The 16468-nt window shown below is 34.5% G+C and overlaps 2 protein-coding genes across 3 annotated transcripts in view; both read left to right on the top strand.

Moving 5' to 3' along the window:
* The first annotated feature begins 1603 nt into the window (after positions 1-1603).
* ro60 (Ro60, Y RNA binding protein) lies at positions 1604-13683 on the top strand. 2 transcript variants are annotated; one of them, XM_039677475.2, is made up of 9 exons: positions 1604-1762; positions 3101-3660; positions 4600-4820; positions 5615-5761; positions 7316-7453; positions 7837-7953; positions 9294-9410; positions 9504-9647; positions 11766-13683. In XM_039677475.2, the coding sequence occupies exons 2-9, from the start codon at positions 3120-3122 to the stop codon at positions 11916-11918; spliced, it is 1578 nt and encodes a 525-aa protein (XP_039533409.2). In that variant the 5' UTR covers positions 1604-1762; positions 3101-3119; the 3' UTR covers positions 11919-13683. The 2 variants fall into 2 exon arrangements, with proteins under 2 accessions (XP_039533409.2, XP_039533410.2); XM_039677476.2 differs by having other exon boundaries at positions 1618-1809.
* A 722-nt stretch (positions 13684-14405) lies between these two features.
* Positions 14406-16468, top strand: part of cdc73 (cell division cycle 73, Paf1/RNA polymerase II complex component, homolog (S. cerevisiae)) — a 31325-nt gene continuing 29262 nt past the window's right edge. Inside the window, exons 1-2 of the mRNA XM_039677034.2 lie at positions 14406-14570; positions 15532-15637. Coding sequence (XP_039532968.1) covers positions 14440-14570; positions 15532-15637 — 237 coding nt within the window. The 5' untranslated portion in view covers positions 14406-14439. The remainder of the gene's footprint in view (positions 14571-15531; positions 15638-16468) is intronic.

A 16468-nucleotide genomic window follows, 5' to 3' on the forward strand; every position in this document is an offset into this window, starting at 1 on the left:
GCTGTTACCCGGAGAAATGCAGCCGGTACATGATACAGAACAGAAGGAAGTCCAAGGGGGCGGAGCTTACGACTCGTCATTTTTTGGTCTTGTTATGATTGGACTGCGTCAATGTCACACAGTAGATGTACAGTGGTCGTAAACGACACGCGTCTTTTGTTTGTGTGTGTTAATTATCATACAACATGTAAAAAAACAAACAAACAAAAAATACGGTTGGCAGAATAAAAATTGTAACTGAACGGGAGTGAAAACAAAGTTCCGCATAAAGCACATAAACTCAATATAACTCAAATAAACACTTGGTACTAAAACTCACACAATTTTTAAAGGCTTTGGTGATTTTTTTTTACTCTAATATGGTCTAATGCTGCCTGGTCTTGTCTCACAATAAAACCATAAGCCTACATGTGGGTTAATTTTAAATTCAATGTATCCAATAATAAATCCAAAGGATAATTTGTGTAACCAAAAGGTACATTTTCACACCACATTAAGAAATATCAGTATTTATCAACAATTAGCCAAAACAAATGTAAAGTCTGTACTAGCAGGGATGCGAGCAACAGTATAACATGACACGTGTTACTCTACGCAACGTTGAAGAAAACTAACCAATCACAATCGTTTGGGGTTGCATGATTGGACATTTTAGCCGTTTCTCTCAAAAACAAGAATGCAAAGAACGGACTTGTATTTTTGGGAAGAAAGCTCTTGCTAGTTGTTCTTGGAAGAACTAGCGAGGTGACAAGCACAATGCTGCTGTTTGAGACGATGTGTTCTCGCTGAGTATTGTGCAATAGTACAAACATAACGAGAATTATTATTATACAGCCAGGCTTTATCGCCCAAGCCTAAGGGATTACTCTACATACACTACAATGTAAAGTATATTCATAACAATAAAGCAACACCTGTCTTATTTAAATTCTGCTTCTGTTTGTTTGTGTACATCACTCATCAAAGCAATCAAATCAAAACGAGCTTTGTCTTTCTTGTCTGTATTAGCCAATTTAATTGGTTATTTTACCTTTTTTTCAGCTTAACTGAAGTAGCTGCTATCTCTATCACTCTGCACTGTTCGTATATAATAATTTTTTGTCTTTTCATCATAGAAATAAATAGATAGAGACGCTCCGCAGCCCGTGCAGTGATGATGCGCGTTTCAGGCGCGTCATTGATGCTATTAATATATATATTTAAATGTATTTCATATACATATACATATATATATATATATATATATATATATATATATATATATATATATATATATATATATATATATATTTAAATGAAGAAGTATAAAATATAAAATTCGTGAAGTGAATAAAATAAAAAGAAATTACTAAAGTTACACATTTTAAAGAAATAAATAACATAAGTATTGCAAATCTTTTTACGTTTTTATTTCACATTCATAAATGGAAATCATGCCATTGAATAGAAAGCAAATCTCACAAAACTTTTGCAATGGTTGGAACGTTGTCTTGTACTGTATCTCAAATCCTAGTAAGCTGCCTAAATACTAAATAGGCGCGTCCCCAGTCTAAATTAGCACGCAGGTCGTATTCCAATACCCACCAATGATGTCTAGCTAAGAAGGTCACTAGGTTTTGAGACACGGCCATTGTATTGAGACCAGAGACCAGTCAGGAATCACTCTTCTCTTCTCTCATCTTCCTTGAGTCTGATTTTAAGAGAGTAGCCGTAACTCTCGGGAAGATCTAACGTTAGAGACTTTGGCTGTAGAGAACAGCAGGTAGAGAGCTTTTGGAGTTATTACAAATTTTCCCGCAGGATTTTGAGGTATTTGTTTATGCAGATAAATAGTTTGTGTGTAGAGAGATGTATGTAGCATTGGGCTAACTGATCTTCGTTTACCCCTCCATTCTTCATCATGTGTGTGTGTGATTTAAAGGTTGTGGTCGTCATGTTGTTTATCAGTGATGTAACTTAGTATGGGTGTGATGGAGCTGTTCAATCTGAACTTTATTGACTGGATGAGTGTATTTTATGGAGGTTTTCCTCGCCCTGGCTAACATGGCTAGCAATAGGATTAAAGCTGCTAGTGAACTGATCCTCATAAAGCTGCCAAAACAAAATAACGTGCACAATCCCAACGGTTTTAAAAACCGAGCCTTTAAAATATACAGTGGTTAATTCATATGTTGAAAGCTACAGTGAAGTGTACTTAGATGTACATTACCTCAAGTTGGACTTCAAAAGTCATTTAATCATTACTGTTTATTTGGTTACACTTTAAGTGTCATTGTTGCAGAGTAATAATATATTTAAGTATTGAGTAACGTAATATTAAGTAACTAACGAAACGTTGCATGTAACGTAGACATCACGGTATTCCGGACACTAGACCGTTTCCGCAAATTCTATAAATAGACACTTCATGGTCATTTCATCTTATGTTTTCTTTGCCTCATCCTCTTTCGCTTGCGACTAACCCAGCTTATAGTTGTTAAAATGTATGCGTTATATATTAGAAATGACTCCTTCTACCTGTCCGAAACACAGCGAGTAGAATTTTTCAGCCGTCCGGAATACCGTGAGTCAACGTTACTTACTGTAGGATTAGGATTTGGTTGAGGGTTAGTTGCATGTAATTATAAATAATTTACTGTTATTTCTATGGTAAGAACACGTTACAAGGACACTGTCAAATAAAGTGTTATTGTATAACGTGATTTTATATAACACGTTATTGTATATAATTGTATACATATATGTAGCGTACACGCATACACGTAGTGTTTTCATGTTTTATTTTTTTCACGTTCTGCATTTTTTACATTTTCAAAAAACATCACTCGATTTAGAAGCTGTTTTCCTACTTGGGGACCAAAAAATAAAGGTTTTAGGATATTGCCATCTTTGTGGGGATATTTGGTCATGTTGTCCCCATAGAGTTTACCAGAACACACACGCACACCATATCCATGAGTGCCATGGTATTTACATGGTACTCCTAAAAATAACCTCGGTATTATGTTTTCACAAAGCAAACCATGTGTCTACTAACAGGCTAGTGAGTGTTGATGTTCTGTGCAGCAGTGTAATGTTAACCTCTGTGATCTGTCTTTAGGACTGAAGGACGGTTAATTATGGATCCAGCATCTCTTCCAGTTGTTAATGAACAGGTGCTGAACTCATCGGGCAGAGTGTGTCTGCGCCGCTTCCTCTGTTACGGCTCTGAGAGCGCCACATACAGCACTAAACAGTGTCCTCTGGGTATGGAGAACGCCCTGTCCCTGATGCAGTTCATCGAGGGGGGGCGAGGCTGTGAGGTGATTGAGGAGATCAGACGCCTGAATCTGGAGGGCCGCGCTGTCCGTCCCAACCCCAGCCTCTTCGCCCTGGCTGTCTGCTCACAGCATGCAGACTGCAAGACCAGGCAGGCCGCCTTACGAGCGCTGAAGGAACTGTGTCGCACGCCCGAGCAGCTCTTCACATTTGTGCAGTATAAGAAAGATCTGAAAGAGGGCTCTGGGATGTGGGGACGAGCTCTGCGGAGGGCCGTGACTGATTGGTACAACAGCCAGGACGGTATGAGCCTGGCGCGGGCCGTGACCAAGTGCAAGCACAGGGCAGGCTGGTCCCACCAGGACCTCCTCAGGCTGTCCCACATGAAGCCAACCAATGATGGTGAGTTCTTGCAAAATGGTTTGCTGTGGACAGCTATGGGTTTGTTTAATACTATGGAAATAAACCATATACTGACGTCTAAAGGCACTTTTTGTAATGTCTGTTCAATAATTTCAACTGCCGTAATATAGATAAAATAGATGTGTAAAATTATAGAGTATCAAAATACATTATAAATTATTTGAAAAGGTTATTATTTTATAAATAAATCGTGATAGTTCACTTTGAAATTAATTTTGGTATGTTTTAGCTTACGTAAAGGGCATCCAAGATGTAGGTGTCTTTGTTTCCGCAGTAGTTTCAATTTTGATATTTTTAGGTCAAACCGTTCTTGTCTGTCAGTCATATAATGGAGGTCTATGGTCACCACCTCAAAGAGCATGCACAGAGAAGTCCAAATTAAACATGATTTAATGACTCGTAAATGTAAGTACACGTTGATGGCCTAAGACACAAAACGAGCGGTTTGTGTGAGAAAACAAACGGTATTTATATTGTTATATTGTTTTATATGACCGTTTTTGTGTCTATCAGTGTCTATTTTCAACCTAAAAATATCAAAATTGAAAATACTGCGGAAACAGACACCTACATCTTGGATGCCCTTGAGGTAAGCTAAAACACACCAAAAATTAATTTCAAAGTGAACTATCCCTTTAAAAAATGATAAATGATAATAAAACAATTGATAAAAATCCAATGATGTAACTTTCATATCATATAATGTAATTAGATTAGAAGTAATATTGTTTATTAGTATTAACGGTATTAACTAATCACAGATGTTTTTTGTTGTTGCATTTACTTCAGCTTTTTTTATTTCAGCTATGAAAAGAGGATTTATAGTCAGAACTAAATGTTTTATAGTAAACTGCTAAAATGCTTCTTGTGTCAAAAGTCACATGAGGAGAGATCAGTATGTGTTCTTGTTCTCTACAGCTGTTGCTCTGGTTTGCAAATACATCACAAAAGGATGGAAAGGGGTTCAGGAAGCGTATGGTGATAAAGAGATCTCCGATGATCTGCAGAAGGTTTTTGGATATCTGGAAGCTGTGGAGAAAGCCAAACACTCGACTGATGAGCATGAGCTTGTTCATCTTATTGAGGAGCAGATGCTGGAAAAAGAGCATGTTCTGACCAACCACCTGAAGTCCATAGAGGTCTGAACCACATTTCATTTTGATTAAAAAAAAAATATATATATATATATATATATGTGTGTGTGTGTGTATATATATATATATATATATATATTATTTTGATAAATATGTTAGTTGCTATCAAATATTGCAGTGGTATTGAAATGGGTGTCAAGCATTGTGTCATTTTATTGGTATCAACTAACTGAAATTTTTGTTTTGTGACCAGTGTTTGGGGAAAGTTACTTACAGCAATATAATAAAACACAAATGTGTTTCTCTTATTAGTATGGTTGAATTGGATCATATAAGGTCAGCAGCAAAGACACTGGTTAATAAAGTGAGATTAAATGCATAAAGTATACCAGTCTTATTTAACATATTTAGTTATTGGAGGTTTGCATAGTATTCATAGTTCTTGAGCAATATGGAATGTGTTTTTGTGCTAATTAAAAGCTAAGTAAATGCTTACATTTACATTTAGAACTACAACATCCATCATGTGTTCGCAATGCACTTGATTTCTCTCTCAACATGTCAGTCAATAGATGGGAAAGCAAAGTAACTTGTGCTACTTGAAAAGTAACTCAGTTATTTAGTTTTACATTTAAAAGTAATGCTTTACTTTACTAGTAAAAGTTATCCCCATCACTGGTTGTGACAGCCCTAGTTTGAGCATAGAAATTCAAAGTATAAAGATAAACTACAGAAATTAAACTGTAAATGCAGTTTTCTTGACAGTGAATGCACATGCCGAGCGCTCACGAGGCTGAAAGGTCTTGAAGGATGACAGTGTTGTTATTGGTTGCTTTCAGGTATGGAAAGCATTGCTAAAGGAGATGCCAGTGGTTGTTTTATTGAAGCATTTGGGTAAGTTGACAGCAGACAAGGTTCTGGCACCAGGAAGTCCGGATGTTGCAGCTGTTTGTGAAAGGATTCAGGATGAGACTGCACTGAAAAAGGTCAGGTTACAACAACAACAACAACAACAACATCATTTTAAGACAATAGCAGCATCCAGTAATGCTCCTTAGTTCATTTATTTTGAAATCTTATCGTTTATTCTATGTATTTATTTATTTTTTTTCAACTTTTACAAAAGCTTATTATAATGACATTTTACAACAAAAATAAGACAAACACATAATGGGGAAAACTCATAACAGATATTACATTGTACAGAGTAAAACATTAAATTCTACAAACTATTTTTTTCCAAAATTTGAGATGTTTTTATGCACTTCTTATTTCTAGTAGTTGAATTCAAAGAGTCATGGAATATTTTAACATCTTTACAAAAGAAATTAAAAGAGGGTTTTGTTTATTCTATGTGTACTGTAGCATTGGGACCCTTACAAATCATGAATGTCTTTGCATTATATTGCAAAAATCAAGCTATGTGGCACCTGTAAGCAAATCAGAACTAAGTTTTCGGAGCCAGTTTCCAATGACTTTGAATTAACTGGTGTTTTGGTGATTTTTAGTGGATGTATGAAGTCAGCAAGTTCTCACAGGTGTCCTAACAGAGTAACCACAGGTGTAGTTCATCACATTAACTATTAACATTGTAGTAATGAAAATAAATGTATTGTTTTATAATCATAAACACTACAAACTTATTTTTGTGAAATGTTTTGCTGGGAAAGTGTTATCTTTCTTTAAAATAAATTATGCTTGGCTTTGTTATTTTGTTGTAACAAAAATAATAATATTAAATAATATGTGTTTAACGTCTAATTTAGTATATACTATACTATACTGATACTAGAGCTGCACAATTCTGGATTATTGAGGATCACGTTTTTTTGTGTTAAACAAGATCACGATTCTTGATCTAAATAAAATAGAAACTAAATAAAATATTATAACATACATTTACTAGAGGTTCTGACAATGTTAGTCGCTATAATTTTAATTAAAAACTTTTTATTACATATATATGTGTGTGTGTATATATTTATATATACATATATATATATATATGTATATGTATACAGTATATATATGTATACATATACATACATACATACATACATACATTTGGTTTAAATGAATGATTCAATGACTTACTATAAATACTTAATTTGTTTCATTAATGGAAGAATCATCATTTTTTAACAGATCTCTTGAATGAATGATTCAATGACTTTGGCTTTTAACTCCACTCCATTTTATCACAGTGCGTATGTGATAATCTTAATTATTGTAAAATTGAAATAAAAATAATGTGTGGCCTAAACATGATAACCGCTCTCTCTGGATCAGCGGCAACTCGAACGCAGATTTGAAAGTTCAGGTGTGATCTTATCAAAGGTTTCATAGATATAGCAGAGTCGTTGTTATTTAGGAATGAGATCACGTGGGTGTTTAAATAGAGATCGCGATCTTTTAAACGATTAATCGTGCAGCTCTAATTCATACATTTGAAAAAAAGTAAAATAAAAAAAGTCCAAACACTTGAATGTAATAAAATATACATTTCTACATGTAAATTTTCAATGTGTGTGCAATTTCAGGCAAAAACACAGCCATTCAACATTCTTGTGGCATCTGAAAACTATAAGAGAGGTCATGGGAAGCGTAGCAAACTGAAATGGGTGCCGGACGGAGACGTTGTTCAAGCCCTGGACTGCGCCTTCTGCAAAACTATTTCAGTGAGTGACGCTTTGATGTAACACATTTGTTTTTGAGATACTGTAGAAATCAAATTATGATAAAGGGATAGTTCACCCAAAAATGAAAATTCTGTCATTGACTCATCCTCATGTTGTTTCTGTCTTCTGCTGAACACAAAAGAAGATATTTTGAAGAATGTTGGTAACCAAACAGTTGATGAACCCCATTGACTTCCATAGGATGGAAATAAGATACTATGGAAGTTGGTTACCCATATTCTTCAAAATATCTTCTTTTGTGTTCAGCAGAAGAAAGAAACTCATACAAGTTGAGACAACAACATGAGGGTGAGTAAATGATGACAGATTTTTTATTTTTTGGGTGAACTATGCCTTTAACCTGTGACTATTTATGTCTCCAGACCGTGGAGGCCACAGGCAAGCGTTTTTTGGTGGCCGTTGACGTAAGTTCTTCTCTGAGCAGCTTGACTCACGGCAGCTCCATCAGCACTGTGGCAGTAGCAGCGGCAATGTGCATGGTAAGACTACACCACTGCAAACTGTGTGACGTCTGTAAAGAACTTTAAGTCATATTTTAAGCTAATATTTTGTCCTTGGAGGAAGTGTGTGTGGCTGCTGAGGTCCGCCCGCACATATTTCACATTCCTTGCATATTCCTTTTCTGACGGGACAATCTAGTCTTGTAAACATCAATGAATTGCCTCTCCAGTGCACTGCTCTCATATACGAACCATGTAAAGAAATTTTAGACACTTTAAGAAGGTGAAATATTGATTATATCCAACCAATCAACTAAAAGTCACAAAAGTCTTGACTTAACTGGGTTTGTAACCCAATTAAGTCAAGACATTTGTGACTTTTAGTTGATTCGGGACAGCTCTGTATGCTAGTTTACTTCGAAAAGTGGACAAAACAAGACAAGACAAAACGAACATTTAGCAGATGCACCTTTAACCCTGTATAATCAAAAAAATATATATTTTTAAAAAAATTTAACATGATTATTGAACGTTTAAGACCAAATATAAAACGAATTCTAAAAATTATTTTTGCATGTGCAAAATTTCAGGCCATATTGTATGATATAGGACAATATGGACAATATAAATCCCAAGCTGAGTAAAAAATATGCAATTTGGTGCAGTTGCTGATATTTTAAATGGCCAAAAAGTATTCTGAAAACTTATAAATCAAAGAAATCTTTATAACTTTAAAGCTGGCTACTTGCATACAATGCATATAGATATCAGCTGTGACTCGATATTTGTCTATAATATGTCTTAGTAAGATCATATGATATTTAAATGTTTCGTTTTATGATCAAAGCTCTGTATTTTTAATTGTGGGTGGTGAAACATATATTGTAATACATTACAATTATGGTTGACAGATAAATGTTTCGGCATCTCATATTTTAACATTAAGTTTTCTTTGAATGGTTTATGGATAATCAAGCAAACCTAAGTTTCTTTTGTCCAGTATATGTTCATCTTGAAATATTGCTAACAATATAAAAGTTATTCTTATGTTTACTTTATAAAAATCAGTAAAAAAAAAAATAACAGAAAAGAGAGACTTGAAGCATTACCTGAAGGTTGTCATTTTTACTTAATAAAAAAAGTATTAAGTATAAGCTTAAAATAAAAATATCAAAATATGAACCTGGTTGCCTTAAAAATTTGAGTTCATTGAAATTAAAAATGACATTAATTAATACAATGATTGTTTTAAAAATACAAACTTAAAATATCATGTTATCTGAACCACATCAGATAAAATGTTGTGGACATACTGTATCATGATTTTTTTTTTTTTACAGTGTACCAAATATATATAATGGTTCCCTTTTTATTTGCAGGTAATTGCACAAACGGAACTAGACGCACAGATTGTGGTTTTCTCTGAAGGAAGTGTTCTTCCCTGCACTGTCTCTTCTGATATGACACTTATGCAAGTAGCAGCACAACTCATCCAGGTAAGAACATCTTGAGAAAACATTTCATGCTATACAACAAATGATTACATCTACTAGATCTGTAATCATAACCTACATGTGACTTCTCTCTAGACTCCTGGTGGCAGTACAGACTGTGCCTTACCCATCACTTGGGCCTCAGAGAATGAGAAAACTGTAGATGTCTTCATCATTTTCACCAATAATCAAACCCTTGGGAGGGAAAATCCAGCAGACACACTGAAGAAGTATAGACAAGTGAGTGCAACTTAAAAAGGGAATGTAGAAGCAATGTGTTTTTACCTTATTACGCTGTTATACTTTTTGCTGTCTGTACTTTGTTTTAACAAGGCTGTCTATGTAACACAAATTTAGTGCAATTAATACACATTTTTATTATGTTTGTTTTGTATTTTAATATAATTTCTAATATTCTGATTTGCTGCTCACGAAACATTGGAGTGTTTCAGTGTTGGAAACAGTCGTGCTGCTTAATATTTTTGTGGAAACCGTGATACATTTTATCCAGGATTCTTTTGATGAATGGAAAGTTTAAAAGAACCGCACAGACACCAGGGGCCTCATGTATAAACGTTGCGTACGCACAAAATGGGGATAGAAATATGCGTACGCATTTTTCCACGCGCACATCGGGATTTATAAAAAATAAACTTGGCGTAAATAAGTGCGCACCGTAAGGATGCTCTTGACCATGCGTACGCACTCTTTTAGAAGATTATGGGTTTTGGCGACACCGATGGTGAGCTGGAGTCAGATGTCTTTTTGCTTACTATTAGACAGAGAATCTAAAGAAAATTATACATCTACAGAAAGATAATACAAATATAATTTCACAAACCTATCATCACTTGAAGCAAACATTCATCCCTTCTTAAATGACCGCGCCAGCACGCGCGTTGGGCCGTTTGGTGAAACTAACTGACACACATATAATATAGCCTATAATCTAACGGCAGATGGAGTAAAACCATAAATCTTCATTATGAGTCCAAATCATAAATACAGTCCATATTCACAATAACAGTTTAAATAAATAAGAAAATGGTTTAAACTATGTTTTACTTCTGATATAAACATTTAGATTAAATATGCCATTCTCATTAATGGAGTTAAACTCTACATGCAATCATTACTGAGAAGTTACAATATATACAGTATATATATATATATATATATATATATTCAATAAATAGAAATAGACCTATTTGTTGTGGATGCATTGCTTTTGAACACTTTTCTTCTGGCATGCTGTGTTTTAATGTTTTAAGTAGAGATTGTCTGAGAAAACTGTTTCGTGCAAATAATGCACAACCATGTCTATCTCTTTCCATTAAAATATAAATCAATTAAAAATACTATTTGGCCAGTGGAAAAGATTGAGAAAAACTTTCTCTGAAATGTATTTAACACTATTTGATTTATTCATTCAAAAACAAGGCAAGGATATAGGCTACTAAAAAAGGCTACTTTTTGTAATAATGTGACGGCACATCCGCATTTCATATTTTCCTAACGTCTTGTACCGTTAAACTTGGTATCACGTGGATGAATAATCATATGCAAATGATATGCAGATGAGGATATGCATATTTAAACTAGGCGTTGTAATCTCCATATATGGTTATTTCGGGGAGGAGACGCACAATCTCCCGCTGACTGGGATTTATAAAGTGAATTCTGCGCAGATTCTGGCGTACGAACGGTTTTATAAATCTGAAAACTTTTGTGCGTACGCAAAGTCTGCCTTATGTGCGTACGCACACTTTAAGGATGAAATCTACGCAAAGTTTTATACATGAGGCCCCAGAACTCAATCCAATAGAGCATCTTTGGGATGTGGGGGAACGGAAGCTTCGTGCCCTGGATGTGCATCCTACAAATCTCCATCAAATGCAAGATGCCATCCTATCAATATGGGCCAACATTTCTAATAAATGCTTTCAGCACCTTGTTGAACTGTATAGACCATTTCACAAGATGTAAACAACACTGGTCCAGAAGCACTTCCTGTTTCAGTTTGTAACTGTTTTCTTTATTTCACATGTAAAGAAAACATCTTAAAGATGCTTGTTTAACTTTTTGATTCAGTTTTAAATGTTCTGTCGGTTGTATTTTATCCCAGCTTTTATGTAGTGTTAAAAAACTGAAACAGGAAGTGCTTCTGGACCAGTGTTGTTTACATCTTGTGAAATGGTCTATACAATCAATCTACAATTAGATTAATTGGCTTATCATGTGATAATTACATTTTTAAATCAATTGACAGTCCTCGTTTTAGTATGGTTTGGTAATAGCGATAGGATGTTCATCATTTTAAAGAAAAAAAATGTCATGTTTGTGTTTTCTTTTTTTTAGAAAAGTGGTTTATTTTCCAAGCTGATTGTGTGTGGAATGATTTCCAACTCGCTGTCCATCGCTGACCCTGAAGACCGTGGCATGCTGGACATCTGCGGCTTTGACTCGCAAGCAGTCGATGTCATCCGTAACTTCGCACTTGATGTCATTTAAAATCTTTTAGGGTTTGTAGCATGCAGCCAGTTTTCTGAACGACAAGAAGACATTGATGCACCCCACATCAACATGCAGTTTTTGCATATAAATTAGATAATCATGCCGTTTGTCTATACAGCCTGGAATCAAGTCCTAGTGTAATTCAATATCCAGCAGGCTGGATTAGTTGAAGGGGAAAAAATTAAGGGGAAGGGGAGCAAATTAATGAAGTAACTGATCTCTATTCAGTATAGCTATGTTTTTTAAACCTGGTCTAATGAAATGTTTGCTTCTTCCCAAGAAGAGCATAATTTAATGTGTTTTACACAGTTTTTAAGTTATAAGTTCATGTGTGTCACTGACCTTCATTGGAAGTAATGTTCTATTTTTTAGAGGCCTTGCTCATTGCGTGGTCTTCCTTCATGATTTGTTCTGTGTAATGAGTTGTTATATTATAATATTATATATAATAATATCATATTACACTTTGAGCTGAAAGTGCACCGATAGCTCTTCCACTCAAATATTTGAGAAATATGAAGCAAAATACATTTGCAAGTTCCCTGAATTGGAAATGGAGCAATTTGATGTTCTCAGAAACCATGTAGCCTATGTTTACACCACAACGATGTACTAAAAATGGGAACGTTTTTCCTTTGCGTTTTTCGTGTACAGGCGACAACATTGTCGAAATGGTCCCCATTCATACAGACCCCTGTCACTTTGTAAAGAAATAGTACACACCCATAAACACAATACGCATATGCATGACATCACTGTTTTCATAAATTCGCATTGGTGCAGTTTTCAAAAACTTTCACTTTGAAACCTGTTTTCAAAAGTTTCATTTTCATTGACCAAATGAATGACCAAAATGCATAAAAAGTTTCCTTTTTTAGTTGAAATAGGTGTTGTGTAAACAATGTTTAATGTTAAAATACCTCTTGTTTTGTGGTCCAATAACTTGATATTTGACATATGAACACAAATAACTACTTTGTATGATAGAAGAGAGGCTTCACATTTCAGTCTATTTAAGACTTAAATTAATATTTTACAGTTAACTGTAGTGCACTTTTAAACTTAATATATGTACACAAACATATACAGATATTCCAAATTTGAGAGAAAAAGAGGTAAATGCATTGAATCCATTTAAATCCATTGTAAATTGATCTTGCTTCTAGATTCATTTATGTGTAGAAAGTTGCCTTTTCGCATTTTCTGTTGCTCTTTGTAAGGTCAAATTAAGGTTTTAAGTTTGCTAACGCTGCTATAATAATTATGTAAAGGAAATGTAGGCACAAACTAACAAACACTAAAATGTCTGTAGACAGTTACTACCTGTTACATTTGAGATGTAAAACTGAATGTACCTTTTGTTCTATTTGTGTAATACTATTATGTTCATTAGATTTAGACCTCTTGGGATAAATAAGTATGACAAATAATGAAAGACTTTTGATGTTAAAAATTGAGGATACAAATAGAAATTCATTTGCTATGGTTTTATTAAATTTGTTGATTTAGTAAAGGATAGCAAGTTACCAAAGTTTATTTATAATTTGTGTTTGCATTGAATACATTTAATATTCAATACATTTAATATCATAAGGTGACCTTATAGTGTTTATTAGCACAACACTATAAAATAATAGAAAACGGAAAGCATTTTAGTCTTTAAAGCCAAAATTTTCCTCTTGCCAATTAGATTGTCTAAAAAGGTTTTTTTCCTTTTAATAACACACTAATTATGAATTAATAAAGAGCCATTTGAGAGTAATTTGTCTGTGATGCTTTTTAATTCTATCTGAAATGTTGATATTCAGACTATATCATTTAACATTATTAATCAATCATGTTGTAATCGAGTCTAGCAAACGGAATATATATTAGTAGTAGATACTATGTTAGTTGCAGTGTCAATAGTATGTATATTTTAGAAAACATGAAAGGCTAAAAATGACAAAATATAGAATAGAAGACAATTAGGATCTGAACTACTAAAGAGAGACTTGACAGTGTTTTTCAACGACATTACAAACAACCATAATCACCTTAATGCAAGAGATACAGTGAATGAATAAAGCAAAGGCAGTCGTCCCGGCTTATATAAAATATACATTTTATTGACTCAAAGTTATTAAGGTCTTTCTGAAGTTCTCTGAAATTGAGTTTGTGTTTGTATTAATGTAATAAAACCTAAAAAAATGCATTTATTTTATTTTATTGGTAACGTTTATGACTGAACTAATAGCTTACAGTTAATACTTGACAGAGCCTGTTCGATTTAGATGCCCCGGATTTGCCTGACCTGTGCATGCGATTCTTAAATACTTTTTGATACATAAGTCCTATTCGCTTGTGAATAATAAATTTACTGAGTCAGCATCTATTGTCCCTATTGCGGTCGAAGTTCAACAAATAAGATTATCAAGCTTATAAATGCATTAATTTTACATAGGCAATATTCGTAGCAGTCCTGTGCTGAGAAGTTGCGGGGTCTTAAATAAAACACTCGTAATGAGGAGGCGCGATCATGGCGGACGTGTTGAGTGTGCTTCGCCAGTACAATATCCAGAAAAAGGAGATCGTTGCAAAAGGAGATGAAGTTATTTTCGGAGAATTCTCCTGGCCAAAAAATGTCAAGACTAACTATGTCATTTGGGGGTATGTGTGCGCTTGTTCTGCTCCGTTGTTTTGAGCTGAGCTGCTTTAGCTGCTAATCCGCTACTGATGGACTCGTGTAGCTAACTTAGAGAAACTCCTGTTGTGTTGAAATGCTCACGGAAAGGAGAAGGCGTACTGTATCTGTAAGCTAGTGTAAATGCATATATAGATACGGATAGATTACATCTAATATTTTGGCTGTTGCTTAAAACCTACTGAGTTGTTTGTCAACATCGTAGGCTTCACTGATGCTGCGCGACAACTTCTCATTTGTTACCGTTAAAACATTGGCATTTACTCTGAGTGAGAGTTTAAAACTTTGTAATCAATCATTAATCACTAACTTGGTATCACGAAATAGGATCTAAAAACTGCAGAGTATGTTTTTTGTCCATGCTATACCGCGAGGTAACATGTAAATAACACGGAGCATGGATATTCTAAGACGTGTGTAATGTTTCAAGGTACTAGAATACAATTAATACTACCACTGACTGTACCATTGAACCTCCACAATCTTTTTTTAAGGTTCTTCTGTTATTGTTTACGTGGTGCAAAACAGCTGGTTATGTTAGTAAAGCCTCCTGATCTCATGTGATGAGCCCCATGTAGGGTTCATGAAAGGTTGTTGCGTTTTGTAACTTATTTAGGTGGAAATGTATCTTAATGAAAGGGTGAAAAATGACTGGCTTGCAGGTTCAGTTAGTTCTTCCACCTTTTCTTTTTTTGTCTGGTAAATTTAGCTGTCACCAGAGAGAGCACTTGTCAAAGATGTGTTACTTGTCGTGTTTATTTGGGGTTGTAAAAGTGATCCATAAAATAATAATAACCGTTCAATCCCACTTTTCATTTCATTTAATGCTGGTTTTATTAAATAAAAAATGCTAAATAGACTTTAACCTTGTTTCATGTATGTATAAATAATTATGTATATATGACATGCGATTTAATGTCATTACAGAACTGGAAAAGAGGGACAGCCTAAAGAGTATTACACTCTTGACTCCATTCTTTTCCTCCTCAACAATGTGCATCTTCCTCATCCGTCCTATGTGCGGAGAGCTGCAGTAAGTAAAACTATTTTATATACGTGCTGTATGATTTATATTATGTTTTTTAATCTTTTAGATGCCAAGGTCCTTCACATATGGTTGTTTTTATGCTTTATATCCTTAAAGGGGTCATATAATGTCATTTTTATACAAGTTAATATGACGCTTTAGGGGCTAAAGGAAAAACACTAATTTTATCTGGTCGAAAACAGATCCGTTCTTAGAACGGCATTTAAGTGCACGTGTCTTTATATAATACAACACACGTGGATTCGAGGATTTATAGTCTTGAATCATATATATTTGCAGGATATTTTTTACCATTCATCTTCATGCAGTTATAACTGTTTTTTTGTTTTTTTTACATTACTTCTTAATCAGTGACGTACACCGTTATAAACCATCCACAAAAGTAAGCTTAGTGTAGTGTTACCACCTTAACTTTAACACCTGAATACACAATTTTTAATAACACAACCATAACGTGTTGTTAATTATAAACGTGGGATTATGAATTATATTGAGAACATCGTACATAGGAAACATGCGGTAATGTACCCTGAGTGTAAACCTTAGCCACATTCATCGTGAAGCCTGCAAGAGATTTGTAAAGATGAATATAAAGCTTCATAAAACTTTACACTAGGCATGGGCGGTATCCAAATTTTCATACCGTCAAACCTCCTCCCTATTTTACCGCGGTATACGGTATTACCGCGTGACTAATTAAAAATTACGAGATAAGGCTCAGATGGCATCACACATGATGACACGTTCAACCAGAGAGTGTCGGTTCCAATAATGCATCTAAAAGCTGTCAATCAACTATTAGAAAACAGGAGATGC

The sequence above is a fragment of the Pimephales promelas genome, chromosome 5, assembly GCF_988280905.1.
Source record: "Pimephales promelas chromosome 5, fPimPro1.hap1.1, whole genome shotgun sequence".
In the NCBI taxonomy this organism is placed as follows: Eukaryota; Metazoa; Chordata; class Actinopteri; order Cypriniformes; family Leuciscidae; genus Pimephales; species Pimephales promelas.

Excerpts from the sequence above, each read along its gene's own strand:
- ro60 (XM_039677475.2), top strand. The coding sequence starts at position 3,120 with ATGGATCCAGCATCTCTTCCAGTTGTTAATGAACAGGTGCTGAACTCA. Across the intron at positions 4,821-5,614 it reads ACCACCTGAAGTCCATAGAG|GTATGGAAAGCATTGCTAAA; the intron begins GTCTGAACCACA and ends GGTTGCTTTCAG. Across the intron at positions 7,954-9,293 it reads TAGCAGCGGCAATGTGCATG|GTAATTGCACAAACGGAACT; the intron begins GTAAGACTACAC and ends TTTTATTTGCAG.